The 14,290-nt window shown below is 30.6% G+C and overlaps 1 protein-coding gene across 1 annotated transcript in view; it reads left to right on the forward strand.

The window, feature by feature from the left end:
• The first annotated feature begins 364 nt into the window (after positions 1-364).
• Positions 365-14,290, forward strand: part of LOC127724642 (uncharacterized) — a 37,751-nt gene continuing 23,825 nt past the window's right edge. The window contains exon 1 of the mRNA XM_052231667.1: positions 365-962. Coding sequence (XP_052087627.1) covers positions 683-962 — 280 coding nt within the window. The 5' untranslated portion in view covers positions 365-682. The remainder of the gene's footprint in view (positions 963-14,290) is intronic.

Below are 14,290 nucleotides of genomic sequence, written 5' to 3' on the forward strand. Positions count from 1 at the left end.
ACCGTACGGCCTTCAACAATGAGCGAAACCCATACCGCAAAGTCAGCCATAACAGGCCCCAAAATGACAAATGTAAAACAATATCAAACGATATGTCTCTGGTTCAAGTAAGCCACTACATGCAGTACTAGTAATATAACGTGTGGTCTATATACAAATATGACCAGATATATACCTGTATTAAAAATGAAAACAATTTCAGAGCGTTTTATGCCTCTTTATTGATTGAAATCTCTTAACTATGATTTGAAAATTCAAATTTAAGTGCGCTTCTTATCGTGCGACAAATCTTGCAATTTACGATAACCGTTGACAATTCAATTTGATTTTTTACCTGGCGGCTATTCTTATATTTCGACTACCTCCCACCGGTAAATTTGGAATGGTCAATGAGTTTTTTTTAATGGATGGATAAACTCCACTAAAGATAATTAAAAAATATTATTAAATATAAGAGGGTTACAGTCTGGATTTATATAAGAGAAAGAATTAGTATTTACAACTTTAAACACCCATGTAAAAAGGTTATTGCATTGTGTTACATTTCAAAGGGAAACCCGAATCAACTTTATTGTTGGAACATGGCGGCTTCAGTTCAAACGTGTTAGGAATACACAAACCAGGTGTGCGGATAAAAGTTTAAAATTATGAAGGATATTCCAGGATAAGATACTGAAAAGTTATGCCGTTAGCAGAAAGGGTGATTGAACCCTCTAATTTAGGAGGACATCCTTTAAATCTTCGAGAAAGTGGGGATGGGGAAGTGCATATTACACTTTCTACTAATTGTTTAGTTGGAGCTTTATACCAGCTAGCCAGTATAGTCAGACAAGCGGATGATATTTTCTGTGACATTTCAGATGAATGCCGAAAAGTGTTGGAAAGAACTGAAAATATAAATAAAAAGATCGTTCATATTCAGCATCATGTTGATAATTTGGACGCTAAAACTGTCAAAATTCGTAAGTACCTTTAAAAACTTTTTTTAAATGCATGTTTTTTGTTGAATTATTTCTCCCTCATAATTTGTGTTTTTAAAGTTTGATTATAATTATAATTTTTGTGTTTTGTGTTTGGCCTTTCAAATGAGTGCTTTTAAATTTTGAACATGTTGAAAACCATACAAAACGAAACAACAAAGTATACAATATTTTATTTTAGAGAATCTTTAGGTTTAAACATTGTTAAATGAATGTGAATATTACATCATTTTCATTTTGATTTTGTTTACCAAATTATTTTTAATAATATGTCATTGACAATATCTCTAATCAGCATTTTGTTTGATGTGTATTAGGTACAGGTAGTATGATAGATATCTGTGATTACACTCAACAATGCTCAAGAGAAACTTGTAGAAGTAATTGTGTATTGATCATTGAATAATCTTGAGTAATTATCACATAACATTGAAGTAAATAGGCATGGTATGAATGAAGTTAGCAAATGTCCATTAACAATCAAGATCAAATTAAGGATACTGATTTAATATTATTGCTTCAAACAAGTATGTACATAAATTTACTAAATCCTTTCATGATCTTTCATTGACAAAATAGTTGAACATGTATTCAATTAAAAAAAACGTGAAAAGACAGGATATATGAATATGATGTTATAAAAGTCCTTGAGCAGTATTTTAGAACAACTCTAGACAAGAACCAATTATTAACCCATCTTTAAAATCTGACATTATCATAAAAGTTTCAGTTCAAATCATTATTTTTTATAAAATAATTCTGGTCAAACTTGTTATTTTAGTTCATAAATCATAAATTTCCTCCAGGGACAAGACCAACAATAATGACATTCCATTATAAATTATCTCAGATCTACTTGTCACACCTTTCATATTGTTGCCTTATATAAAAGCTGCTTAATCTCAGCCAAAATATCCCAAGGCAGCTTGCTAAATGGTTGTCAAATAAAAACCTAATAAATGCAAATTTTAAGCCTACATTGGGCACATACATCCTGTTTGATGATCAAAATACTGCTAAACATGCAGTTTGTGTGTATCACAATTTCTCATACTTTTTATAAGCCAAAAATATCTCAAAGATGACATTTCTTTATTGAAATCTTTCTTTATGGTCAGTGACCTTTCATAACCCCCACTCTCTCTTTTTATAAATATTTTATTAAAGGCATTTTGTATTTTAACACATCACAAACTTTGACTTTTTTCATGGATTTTGTTTAAAATTAATTCTTTAAGAAGCAGAAAATAAAAACACAGCCAGACACTTTAATAATCAATTTTAGAACAACACAATTTATCTCATTGTATTAAGGTTGTGGTTGTACTGAGGTGAAATCCTTTTATCATAAGTAGAATGGGCAAGTTACTATAAAGAGCAGTAAGTCACAAGATGGAAATAAAAAAAACAAAAGCAGATTCAGGCAGGGTACTCCTGGCACACCCCTCAAATTGGAAAATATATAGTTTTTGGCATAACTTTTTACACCTGAAAAGTAGCATGAAAAAGACAACTAAAATACATTTGAGATATTTACATATATTTGACTTAGAAAATTACTTTTTTTATCAGTAAGATGAAGCTCAGGCAACAGGCAGTGACTAGGTTGGACATATATTTTCCAGACTTACAGCCTATAAGTCTAGTGATCTACATTAATGCATGACTTCATGTGTTTGCATTTGCTTCAAACATTTATATTTGCTTTGTTTTTTTGTATTTCAAATTTTATTATGCTTTATATAACAATACAAATGTACACGAAAAGGATACAAATTTAGTTTAATCATAAAACAAAATTTATGGGAGTAGAAGTTTGAAGGTCAACAGTTTTCAACATGCATACTAATGTACATGTTCATCAAAATGAATGTTTTTTTTTTTTTTTTAAAGAGCACATTGTAAACCAAGTTTTCAAATAAGATGGTAATTGTGACAACAGTTGTAGTTTTCATGCAACTGTTGGTGTGTGAAATCACTTCTTTGACTAAATTATCGAACAAATTCTATTTGTATGTACTGGCAAAGTTGCAAACCGGCGGGTATTCTAGACTTTTAGGGTACAAAGCAAGCCCCCCCCCCTTTCCTCTGAAAGCAATAAAATGAATTAGAATTAGAATATAAGCAGATGGCTAGCATGATTTGAGTAGGGTCCAAATAAAGTAAACAAAACTATGGGGAGGGTCCGGCACCCGCTAACATGTATAGCACGTATACATTCTGTAGTCGGGAGCAAGTAATTCAGTGGTAGTCGTTTGTTGCTGTATATCATATTTGTTTTTCGTTAATTGTTTTGTACACAAATCAGGATGTAAGTTTTCTTGCTTGAATTGTTTTACATTTGTCATTGATTTCGGGGCCTTTTATATCTTGCTATTCGGCATGGGTTTTGCTCATTGTGGAAGGCCGTACAGTAACCTACATGTATACATGTAGTTGCTTAAACCTTCTATATATATTAATTGAACAATTTAAGGTTTAGAAACCACAGAAAAACCAATATTAATGAAATGGTATCAATGCAACAAAAAAAACCATAAAAATCTTCAAAAACACAGCACACAAATGAAAGGTTGGTTTGTCTTTTGGTCGTTTTTCAACTTCTGCTGTGGCTTTTCAGTTTATCATCGACTAGACATGCTAGAGGTTGAATATATTCTTTTGATATTTTGAAAACTTTACTCAAAAGAATATAAATTTATAATGTCAAAAGTACACCCTTTAAAAACATCCAGTTTTATAAGGTTAGGTATAAAGACACTTGATTCTTTTTTTTGATGGAAAAAATAATTGGAAGATCAAATGAATGTCTTTTAAGCCTCTATAAACATGATAAAGATGTTTTACAAACTTTTCTTTGTTAAAAAAGTATATACATTACAGAAATATTATCAATATTCAGAGTAAAGGTAGAAAATTTAAGAATAATAGCCTTTAGTCAGATGATGACAAGAAATGATAGGTCAAAACTTTACACCTGAAATTCTTTGATCTTTTAGCTAGCATTACTAATATACATTGTACCTTTGTTAAGGTAAAGACTATCCAGTTACCTGTAATAGATACCATACTTTAGATAATAATACCATTTCAATATACTGAAATAAATAAAACATATAGACAAAAAACTTAGTAAATATATAAACAATTGTTTGCTTAACTGTTGTATTATATACTGGCATGACTTGGGATATATTGAATTTGGATATAATTGTTTTGATATTTTGGTAGTATGCATGCATATCTATGTATGGGTTTAACTTTGCACTATACATATCATAGATCGAATGTCCTCTTTTCCATATATAGGACAAACAATTTTTTGTTACTCATTAGTTAAGCTTATATCAGTTATTAAGTTGAATTTCCTTAATAATTGGAAAATGAATAAACATTCTTCCACCTTACTAAAGTGGCTTAAAAGTAGAATTTCTTTTAAAATTCATAACAAAGACAATAAAAAGAGGCTCTTGTAAAGTCTTCTGCATGTTTTAAAGTCTGTTATTACAATTCATGTTAAAGGTACTTTTTGTATTCTATACGAAAGATTCCATTTTACAGTTCTGAGTGCTGTTCAGATTAGTCAAATAAAAGTTCGTGCACTTGTTTATACCACTGAAAGGAAAAGTATCAAACTTAATATAGGACATATTTCTGAGTTAACCAATGAGTAAATGGACAGTGAGTAATTATGGTCAGACCAAGCAAAGAATTCTGCATGTTTAGGGAAAGTACATTGTAAATGTTTAGAGAAAGTACATTGTACATGTTTAGAGAAAGTACATTGTACATGTTTAAGGAAAGTACATTGTACATGTTTAGGGAAAGTACATGTTTTTTTTTCTCAATTTAATCTGCATATTGTTTTACCTTGACTATATGGTGGGTCTCATTGGGGGCTAAGCCTGACCCGGGATTGACGATTTTTTGTAAGCGTGACACGTGAAAGTCAAATTATTGTGCCGTGAAAACGGGAAATGAAGTCTAGAGGGACACGGGAAATTACAAAAAAATGAGAATTGCTTACGTACATAGTGTAAGCGGGATACGGGAATCTGACAAAACAGTAAGCGGGATCCGTTTTCAGAAACCCCCAATGAGACCCTGATATGAGGAGACCTGCAGTTCTGTCCTGATTCACTACCAAAAGTGCCAATCACCTTTAGGCATTTGGAAGCATAAAGAGTGGGAAAGGAAGGGAATTTATTGAAACCCTAAACATGAATACTATTTATTTTGGCCTGATCAGTTGTTACATGTATGTTGTACATTGAAAGGTCTATAACCACAGGTCTTTGTGGTTGTTGTACATGCATCATCTTCCTAAGATCATTTCACGATGATAAGTGTGGTTGACATCTATAAATTGTGACATCAGATACCCCAATACTTTATTTAGTTCTTTCATGTTTATGTGAGGTACTTTTGTTTCCTCCACTATAAAATGGCCTGCCTTGCAAATACATAGAAAATTCAATAATAAAACTTCACAAAAAAAAATTTTCAACCAATTTTGTTTTGGTAGACTTAAACAAAAGATAAAGAGTCTTACATGAAGTTTTGTTGTTAAAAGTGATACCAATTACATTAACAATGTTGCAAAATTGTAAAATTTGAATAAAGAATGGTAGAAATTTAGAGGTGTAAATATTTGTTAAAACCCTCAATGTGCCTGATACAAGATGTGACCAAAGATTTTTATCATGTTTAACAAATAAACCTTATCAAATCCAGGTCAACAAATATATTGTGTATTGATTTAAAATTTTAGCACCTGTACAGTGAATTATTTGGTTTCCCTTCCTATTTGAAGTAGATATTGTGAAAAGTTTTAAGATTTTACCAACTTTTTGGTATCTGTAGAAATATATAACAAAGATTTTTTTTTTTTACAGAAAAAGAAATCATTTTAAGGATTGTATAATGTTTATTTCCGGTCCTATCGTTTACACATATTGGTTTGAAAAAAAACAGGATGTCTAGTTGATATATTTCATTATGTATTAAAAAAACAAATTTAAATTGAGTGTAATGTCATTCATCAGTGTTTAAATAAGGATTTAATTTTCTTTGTAAGGAATATTAAACCAGAGAGAGAGTGTATTCATTACAGATAGAGGAAACCAGAAGTATATACATGATATATTTAATAATTGTTTCATTGCTTTGTGTCAGATTTGTCTTGATACTAGTTTGTATTATTTTGATAATAAAAATAAAAAATTCCCATCTAAAGTAAAGTCATGAAACAGTGTCTTCAAATTAGGATATAACTCCACTTTCAACAAGCTTGGATATATCACTCAACCACTGAGGCCAATATGAATTGTAAAATTTACTTATAAGTTATAAGAATTACAAAAGCCATTGCCATGCAGTTAAACTGGTTTTATATTCTAGCCTCTGACATAAAATGAGAGTCATAGGGTTGGTAATCTGGCAGCCCTGACATCAATATCATAAACTATTTGTATAAAGCTTTATATTTCAGAGGATAGAAAACCTAGATGCTTTACCTTGTATGCAAATGTTTTATGTTAGGAGGTTTCCATCTGTGATATGTCCAAATTTTCATTGACTAAATTTAATTTTTAAGATGTATATATATGGAAAGGACTGTCATACAGTTGGGTAGGGGTTGGGTTGGGGACTATGTTGTAAAGTCTAGTTTAACCCTCTTCTTTCAGTAGCTAAATACTACCAATATATATACTAAAAAAAAGGAGATGCGGTTTGGGTCATGAATATGACAGTTAGTCACCCATTCTTTCATTGATGAATGTTTGAATAGATTAAATTTCCCCCAAATTTGGCAGTATATATTGACATAGGGTTTATACCTCAAAGTTTAGTAAATTTTGATGCCCTTTTTATATTACATCACAAAGGTGTGAAAGTTAAGACTTATTGTGATCACTTTGAATGAATGAATGAATGAGCTGTATTGCAATCATCAAACCAGCAATTTCATGAGATTTGCATTATATTTTGTGTGCAAATTGGACCAGTTACTGAAACAATTGAAAGGGTGTAACACTTTTATACCATATTAGTAAATAGTAATAACTGACATTAAATATCCCATTCATTAAGCATTAGCTTGAAACTTGTCAATATATTAAGATTTTGAGAAATAATCGTGATGAAATACCACCATAAATTGTCTGGTGTGTCAAAACACTATCTACCTCTCATTTAAAATGTTGCATGTATTAATTGCATGAATAAGGAAACAAGATGACATAAACATTGTATTAAAATTGAATTTTCTTTCCTAAATAAAACAATAATTAGATGATAAGTTAAACCTTTGCCCAAAAATATTTAAATAGACTACCACAAACTACAGTGTTTATAAACAAATCTTCTTGTACAAAATCGGCTTTTTCAGGTTATTCATTGTGGCATAAAAAAACAGTTTTGTGTGAAGCACCTGTCACTTGATAAAAAACACTATATCCTTGTTTCCGTATAATATGGGTTTTTTGCTGCTTTAAGCCATTCAATTTGTTAGGGTTTATCACGCTATGTAGAAAAGTGATATTAGGTTATGTATACTATTATAGAACATGGTAGAAATTGTGATACATCATGTATTGTGTCAGGATAACTTCTTTGGGATAAGTTGTCAATTTGAATTATTTTTTGGGTTTCCCTTAGCAAATAATGGACTAAATTGCCATAGCTTTATCTGCAGGGTATCCATTTGGTATCTACAAGATTCCTGATTTGTATTTTTTCTCAAAGAGACTGAAAATTGAATGTTTGTGGTAGATCTTTTAAGTCTTAATGATGGATCATTTTGATTAAATAAAATTTGCATGACTAGATATAACTTGAATCTGAATTCACTTCGTACAGTTTTCACTTAATTATACCATGGAAGTATTATATATATTGACGTCAATATAATACTTCCATGAGTATACAAACATGCTAATTATTTAACCACCAAGACATTCCTATAATTTATGAATGACATATGACAATGTTTGTAAAGAATAACAAAGAGATACATAACATATGGACAGGATATGTGAATGAAACTTAACAATAAGATTTTGGAAAATATGTATATATACATATCTTATTGTGGTTGACTTACTTATTTCAAGTTCAATTGTTTAATGTTTGAAAATGCCTTAAGGCAAAATGTTTCTGTCCATTTGATTGCATAATTTGATCATTTTCTAGACCCAAACTCAGGTGCTACACTCGCTGCCTTGTCTTGAACTTTCAGTGAGGTTAAAACTTTTGTTTTTACCATTGAAGACCTCGTTGTGATTTTGAGATGAGAAACATTTATTAAGGGAAAGTTCTTTGCTAATGTTTTTTTCCCCTCAAATGAATGTAGGCAATTAATTTGTCTGATTATTACACCATATCCCATCTCTTATTTAACCTATTACCATAAAAATAATAATTCTAGATTCAAATTATCTTTTTTTTAAGAAAACTGTTGACAGCAGCTGAATTTTCCTGTGTCATACTTCTGTGTTGAAAAAGAATATGTTTGTACTCACTGTTCAACCAAAACAAATGGTTTACTGGTTGAAAATCGATAAGTTTACCTTGACCAATGACATTCTACTTCGGCCTAAGTACTGTGTCGACCATTAAATATTGGTCCAAGTTTATATTGATGCTACTGTTCAAGAATTATAATGCCCATTGAAATTGGGCAAACCTGCAAAATAATGTCTATATAAATTGCATATATTTTTAATTGAATTTTCAAATTTGGCTGTTATAATTATTAAAGTAGTGATGTGACCATTGGAAATAGAATGATGCAAGCACAGAAAACTATTTGAGCTTATGTAAAAAAAATATTTGTATGAAAGATATTATAAAGGTTTATAGATTGCCAAAAGTCATTAATTAGAGTGGACTTCTTTGCAAATACTTAATCTTTCCTCAATCACTGACAATGTGATTGTTGGACTTCCCCAAATTGTAAATTTACCTACATGGCCCCAAACTTAAAAAAAACCCATAAAACCAATACTTGACCTTAATGTGCAACCAAAAACAAAGAGTGCTTGGACATATATTATTCATTAATATTAAACACCTCACAACTTCAAAATCCATATAAGAGGCTTATCTTATCCAAAACCCAGGTGACAATTTGTACCATGGAATTTTATCTTTGTTTGTCTAACTTTTTTCCTGTCGATCTATTGGCCTCATACCTATGTTTCTAAAATCAAGTATAATTTGTATTTGTCAACATTGCATGATTGTGATAAAAAAATCAGTGGGATTTGTTTGATAGCAGATAAATATATTATCATTGTTTCTAATCTGAATTATTTCCGTCTATTTTTATCTAAATATAAGTCCAGTACTGATGATTGCATTTTTGGGAAAGGGAGTTATAAAATAAAGTAGTGGAATAAACAAGCTTTTCCAGGCCATAAAAAAGAGTGTGTTTGTTTTCCCTGACCCTACCTACCCAGAAAAAAGCTGCCTACTCCAAATCTTTTATTGTCCTGATGTGAAAAAGTGTTTTTTTTTTTTTAATCAGATAGGCATGAAGACTAAAAAAACATCCGACACTTCAATTTCTCTTTGCCGAAAAAAAGAGAAGAAAATGCCTACCTACCTACCCACTGTTTCTACCTTTGGGTAGGGTTTGGGCAAACCAAAATATTTTTCAGTATGGCCCCAGGTCTAAATTTGTATATGTACCAGATTTATGTTCTATGAAGACTATTGTGACTTTTCAGTCCAAATTCCTAATTCAGGAATCTGGTAAATCAAATCATTATATTTGTGTATTTATTTGACCAATCAAGAACTTTAAAGATGGCACTGACAATTAACAATTATAATTTTAAGACACACAAACACATATACTAAAACATATAATAAGGCTTCAAAAAAGTTGAGTAGAAAACAGCAAGACTGAACTTGGAATACAATTAGATCATGTTGTGATAAAAGAGATACCAAGGGGACATTCAAAGTTGAAGAAAAACTGACAACATACAAAACATAGAAAAACTAAAGATTGAGCAACACAAACCAACCAAAAACTGGGGTGAACTCATATGCTCTGAAAGGGTAAACAGTTTCTGCTCCACTTGTGGCACCTGTTGTGTTGCTCATGCAAGTACAAATCTTGTCATAAGCCCCTTGGTTCAAAAGCTTCCTTGACAGCAGCAAACCTCTATCAAGTAAATCATAATAGAAAATGCAGGCTCTTGAATATCATATCAACTGGGAGATATACTCCAATTGCAGGCCATGCTGGAATGTTCCTAAATAGAAATGAAAAGTTCATTCTTGGAACTGAAACTGAAATCATCTCTCATTTTAGTAAAGTTTTGTTCTCAACCGACCCTCATTGTCAATTTTTAGATGTAATAGAAAAGAAAGGATATGGTTTATCCATCCATGACACAAAATCAGTAGATGCACAGCAAAAAACTAAAAAAGCAACAGATGAGAGCTTTTATTGCTGTTCTTCATCCCTGGGATCAAAGTCACAATGAGGCCTTCAACACAGAGCAAAAAAACTCTCACCTCACTGCAAGTTTGAGATGGCCCCTAGCATCTGTTTGAGCAGAATTAAGTCAAGATATGATGCAGACATAAATGTATTTGTGATATACTTTATTTCAAGTTTGATTGGAATTCAGATACATTCAATATAGTCGCCAAACTTTGGATTATTTAGTGAAGGATATCATTTTCAAATTTGAACATAAAGTTAAAGGATAATGCTAGCTTCTTTTAATTCTTCCTGAGAAGCTCTATATAAAGTCTGTCTCATATGTATAACGGAACCAGTCTTCAAGAAAAGGGCACAATGAGTTCCCATATGAATGCCAATTGTTTGTTGAAAACTTGTCCTCCAAACATAAAAATATATGTTGTCAATAAAAAATCAAGTTTCTTGTAGATGTCAGTTTAAGATGATTTTTGTTTAAATCAGAGTAGTTTTTTTATAAAGCATGATTTATCCCTTCCTAAAACAAGAGATTTGTAGCTGTATATTTTGGCATTTCTTTTTGATGACAAAACATTAGACTAGATCTTTCAGTTCACTGTCTTTAAGCCTCAATAGGATGTGAATCAAAGGCTCAGAGAAAAAACCAAAATGACACATGTTTAACCTGAGACAACAGAACATTTTAAGAACTTTATATTATGACATCCTACTTGTTTGGTTCAACAGAACATTACTGATATTTTTTTTTTTTTTTAAAGTCCTGGTTGGTATTAGGGCACTGCTTTATCTGGATAAATATGATATATAATTGTATTTAAGTTCCTTGCTTTTGTTGTTCTATTAATTCTCAGTGGTACATTTAACAAAATAAGAAATTAGAAATAGTTGAGAAAATTGTTCATCGCTCTCAACTGCATGGGTCTGTTTTGATTAAAACAATTATTGAAAAATTTATACTTCATTCAACACTTGAAGAATGTTTAAAAAGTCATTTTTCTTACATTACAGCAAATATTTATTTCCTAGGATCAGTTTTAAAATTTATATCATATAACCACTAACAAATAGAAAATTATAATGGTATATCCAAATTTTATGTAAATCACAGATGATTCAAGCTTTAAAAAAGTTAGAATTAGATATCATTGCCAAAAGTTTGAATCTTTCCCACAACCAGATACATTTAAACATCTAACCATAAAAGTTGTAAGAAGTTAATGTTACGGAAAGACCAACAAGAAATGGGTCTTAAAGGTGAAGAGTAGGTGATTCATAGTTGTTAGGATGTCATTTATAAAGGTACAGGTTGTTTTACCTGGTTTTTGTCAGAATGTGTAATAGTTTGTGACAGTTATTTAAATAAATGTCTGATCCTTGAAACCACAGATATCTATAATATATGTTATACTTAAAGAAACTATATCAAGGTACTAATGGACCAAGAGTATTCTAATTTACTGTAGTGCAGTTAAACTTAAAGCACTGATTTTACAGCTTGACCACAATCCTGGTTAGTGCTGACATTAATGAATGAGACTTCAAGATCATCTCCAATTTCCATTTTAGGCAAAATTGTTAAAGTTATTCATTCCCAATCCAAATGCCTGCAACTACCTTTCTAAAACAAATTCATGCAGATTTCTTTTTCAATTTCTAAGCAATTTCCCAAATTATATATTCACCAGATTTTTAAGACAGCGTATTCAATAAATGCTACAAAACAATGTTTAGTAAATTTAGTAGCTTTAAGAAGGAAGTTAAATTATTTGCTTTTGTCTATTTCAGGAGAAAAAAAAAATATTGAGAAAAGTGAAATATGATATAGAGTCTATGATAATAAATGTTTGGCAGGTCTCTAAATATATGATAATATGTTTGTAGGACAGAATGATTGAAATGTCAGTATTATTTAGCTTTGTATATATGATACATTGATTTCTTATAAGGAGTTATGGACATTGAAGATTTAGTTCTGAGGAAGCTTCTGACAACCCTGACTCTTGTCATTGTTTCATTCTAGGTCAATGTCTGCCTAAAACCTTGACAAGTAGCATTGTTTTAAAACTTTATGTACATTTCAGAAGGCGTCATCTATAAAGGTAAACATATTAAAGTTTGTGTTTGAGTTGAATTCATCTTTTGTTGACCTATCATTTGTAGTTTGGATAAGATCAAATCAATTAAGGACACTTGAAATGAATGTATTGTATGACTGTCTGCTCCAGTAACTTGCTTTGAATGAAGTCTTAAGACTACCAAAAATAGAACTTTTGTATTTCTCTGATGTGTCAGTGATTGACCTGCAATTTGAAACACTTAATTGGATCAGTTTCCATGGAATTAAACTGCAATTTGTGACTGCATTTGGTAATTCTGATTAGTTTTCTATACTATAACTCCTTTAATTGAAAATAGGTCTTTGTTATAACTTAATGATAAAGTTATTGCTATACTCATGAATAAAAACGATTTAATTTTGTACCTTTCATAAAATTTAACACGCCAGAGCATCATGAATGTGATAATGAAGAAATGGTGTAATGTGAGTTCAAATGAAATTTACACAAAACTGTTAAATGTTGAAGGTAAAGTTAGTTCAGCAGTTAAAGGATTAAACCCTGTACAGGAGGTGACTTGCTATTGTCCTTTAAAAAGTCAAAGTGTCAGTATGGAGCCGTAATAAAACCAGCACTGATCAAAATCACTGTTCCTGATCATTTCTTAACATTTAAAAATGGAAATGCATTAGGTGCAAGATTTATATTTACCAAGGACATTGTGAAAAGAAAAAAAAAATCCAAAGAATTCTGGCACCTCTTAAAAAACTATATTGTTTGCAAGATTAGTTCTATAGCATGTTAAAAGAAAAATAATAATGAAGAATAAAGAAGACACATTAAAATGAGAAAAAAATGAAGAACTAGAAAAAGAAATTCTGATTTATCCAGCATCATATAAAATCTGTCAAAAAGTTGTATATACATGATTGTGGTTTTTTTTTTTTTTTGACAGCCAAATAAAAAATACATTAAATATTTTTAAAAAAAGTAAATAATATAGACAACAATCTAAATTTACAATAATATGATAACAAAGTGAGACAACCCTTAACCAGATGGCTCCTATACATATGTAGTCACCCTATTGGTAAACCTGAGCTTATGTTTATATGTTTTAAACTATGCCGATATCAAAGAACGTTTTCTCTGTCTATGTCCTAGTCTATGGCCAAAAAAAATCAAAAGAGATGACACAAGAAACAAGACTGCTAATAGTATCAAGTAACCTGACATAAGACAATTATCAGATACCTGACCTAGACAAAGAAGAGAACTGGGTGACTGCTATAGCCCGTATGGACAGTAATGAAAAGATTCAGGCACTTTTTCATTGTTTTGATAACAAATCAATTTCTTTAAAGGAATAATTCAAAAGACAAACATCTTATACCAGATTATATGTGAGTCATTGGCTTATGGTAGAAATAAAATCATATTCTTTTGTTCAGAAGTACTATTCTGTAAAGATAAGTGTGTTATTTTTAGTAACTGTATATAGCATGACTACAAAATCAGTTTAAAGTGGAATATCTGATCTTTATAAGGTCATATACAGTCCAATCTTTATGTATAAGGTAACTTTAAAAGGACTGATCAACAGATTTTTATTGAATTAGATGACTGTTTTATTATTATTATTATTATACCCCGGCCCCACTTCATGACTTTTTCAATATGTGGAATGATCTAAAAAAAAAAAAAAAATATCACACATTTCTTCAGTACTACAGAACAGAATGGCTTCATATTTGGTCAGTAGCTTGACAGTGATAAGTTCTAGAGTGTGAGCA

Source organism: Mytilus californianus, unplaced genomic scaffold (genome assembly GCF_021869535.1).
Source record: "Mytilus californianus isolate M0D057914Y unplaced genomic scaffold, xbMytCali1.0.p SCAF_14, whole genome shotgun sequence".
NCBI lineage: Eukaryota > Metazoa > Mollusca > Bivalvia > Mytilida > Mytilidae > Mytilus > Mytilus californianus.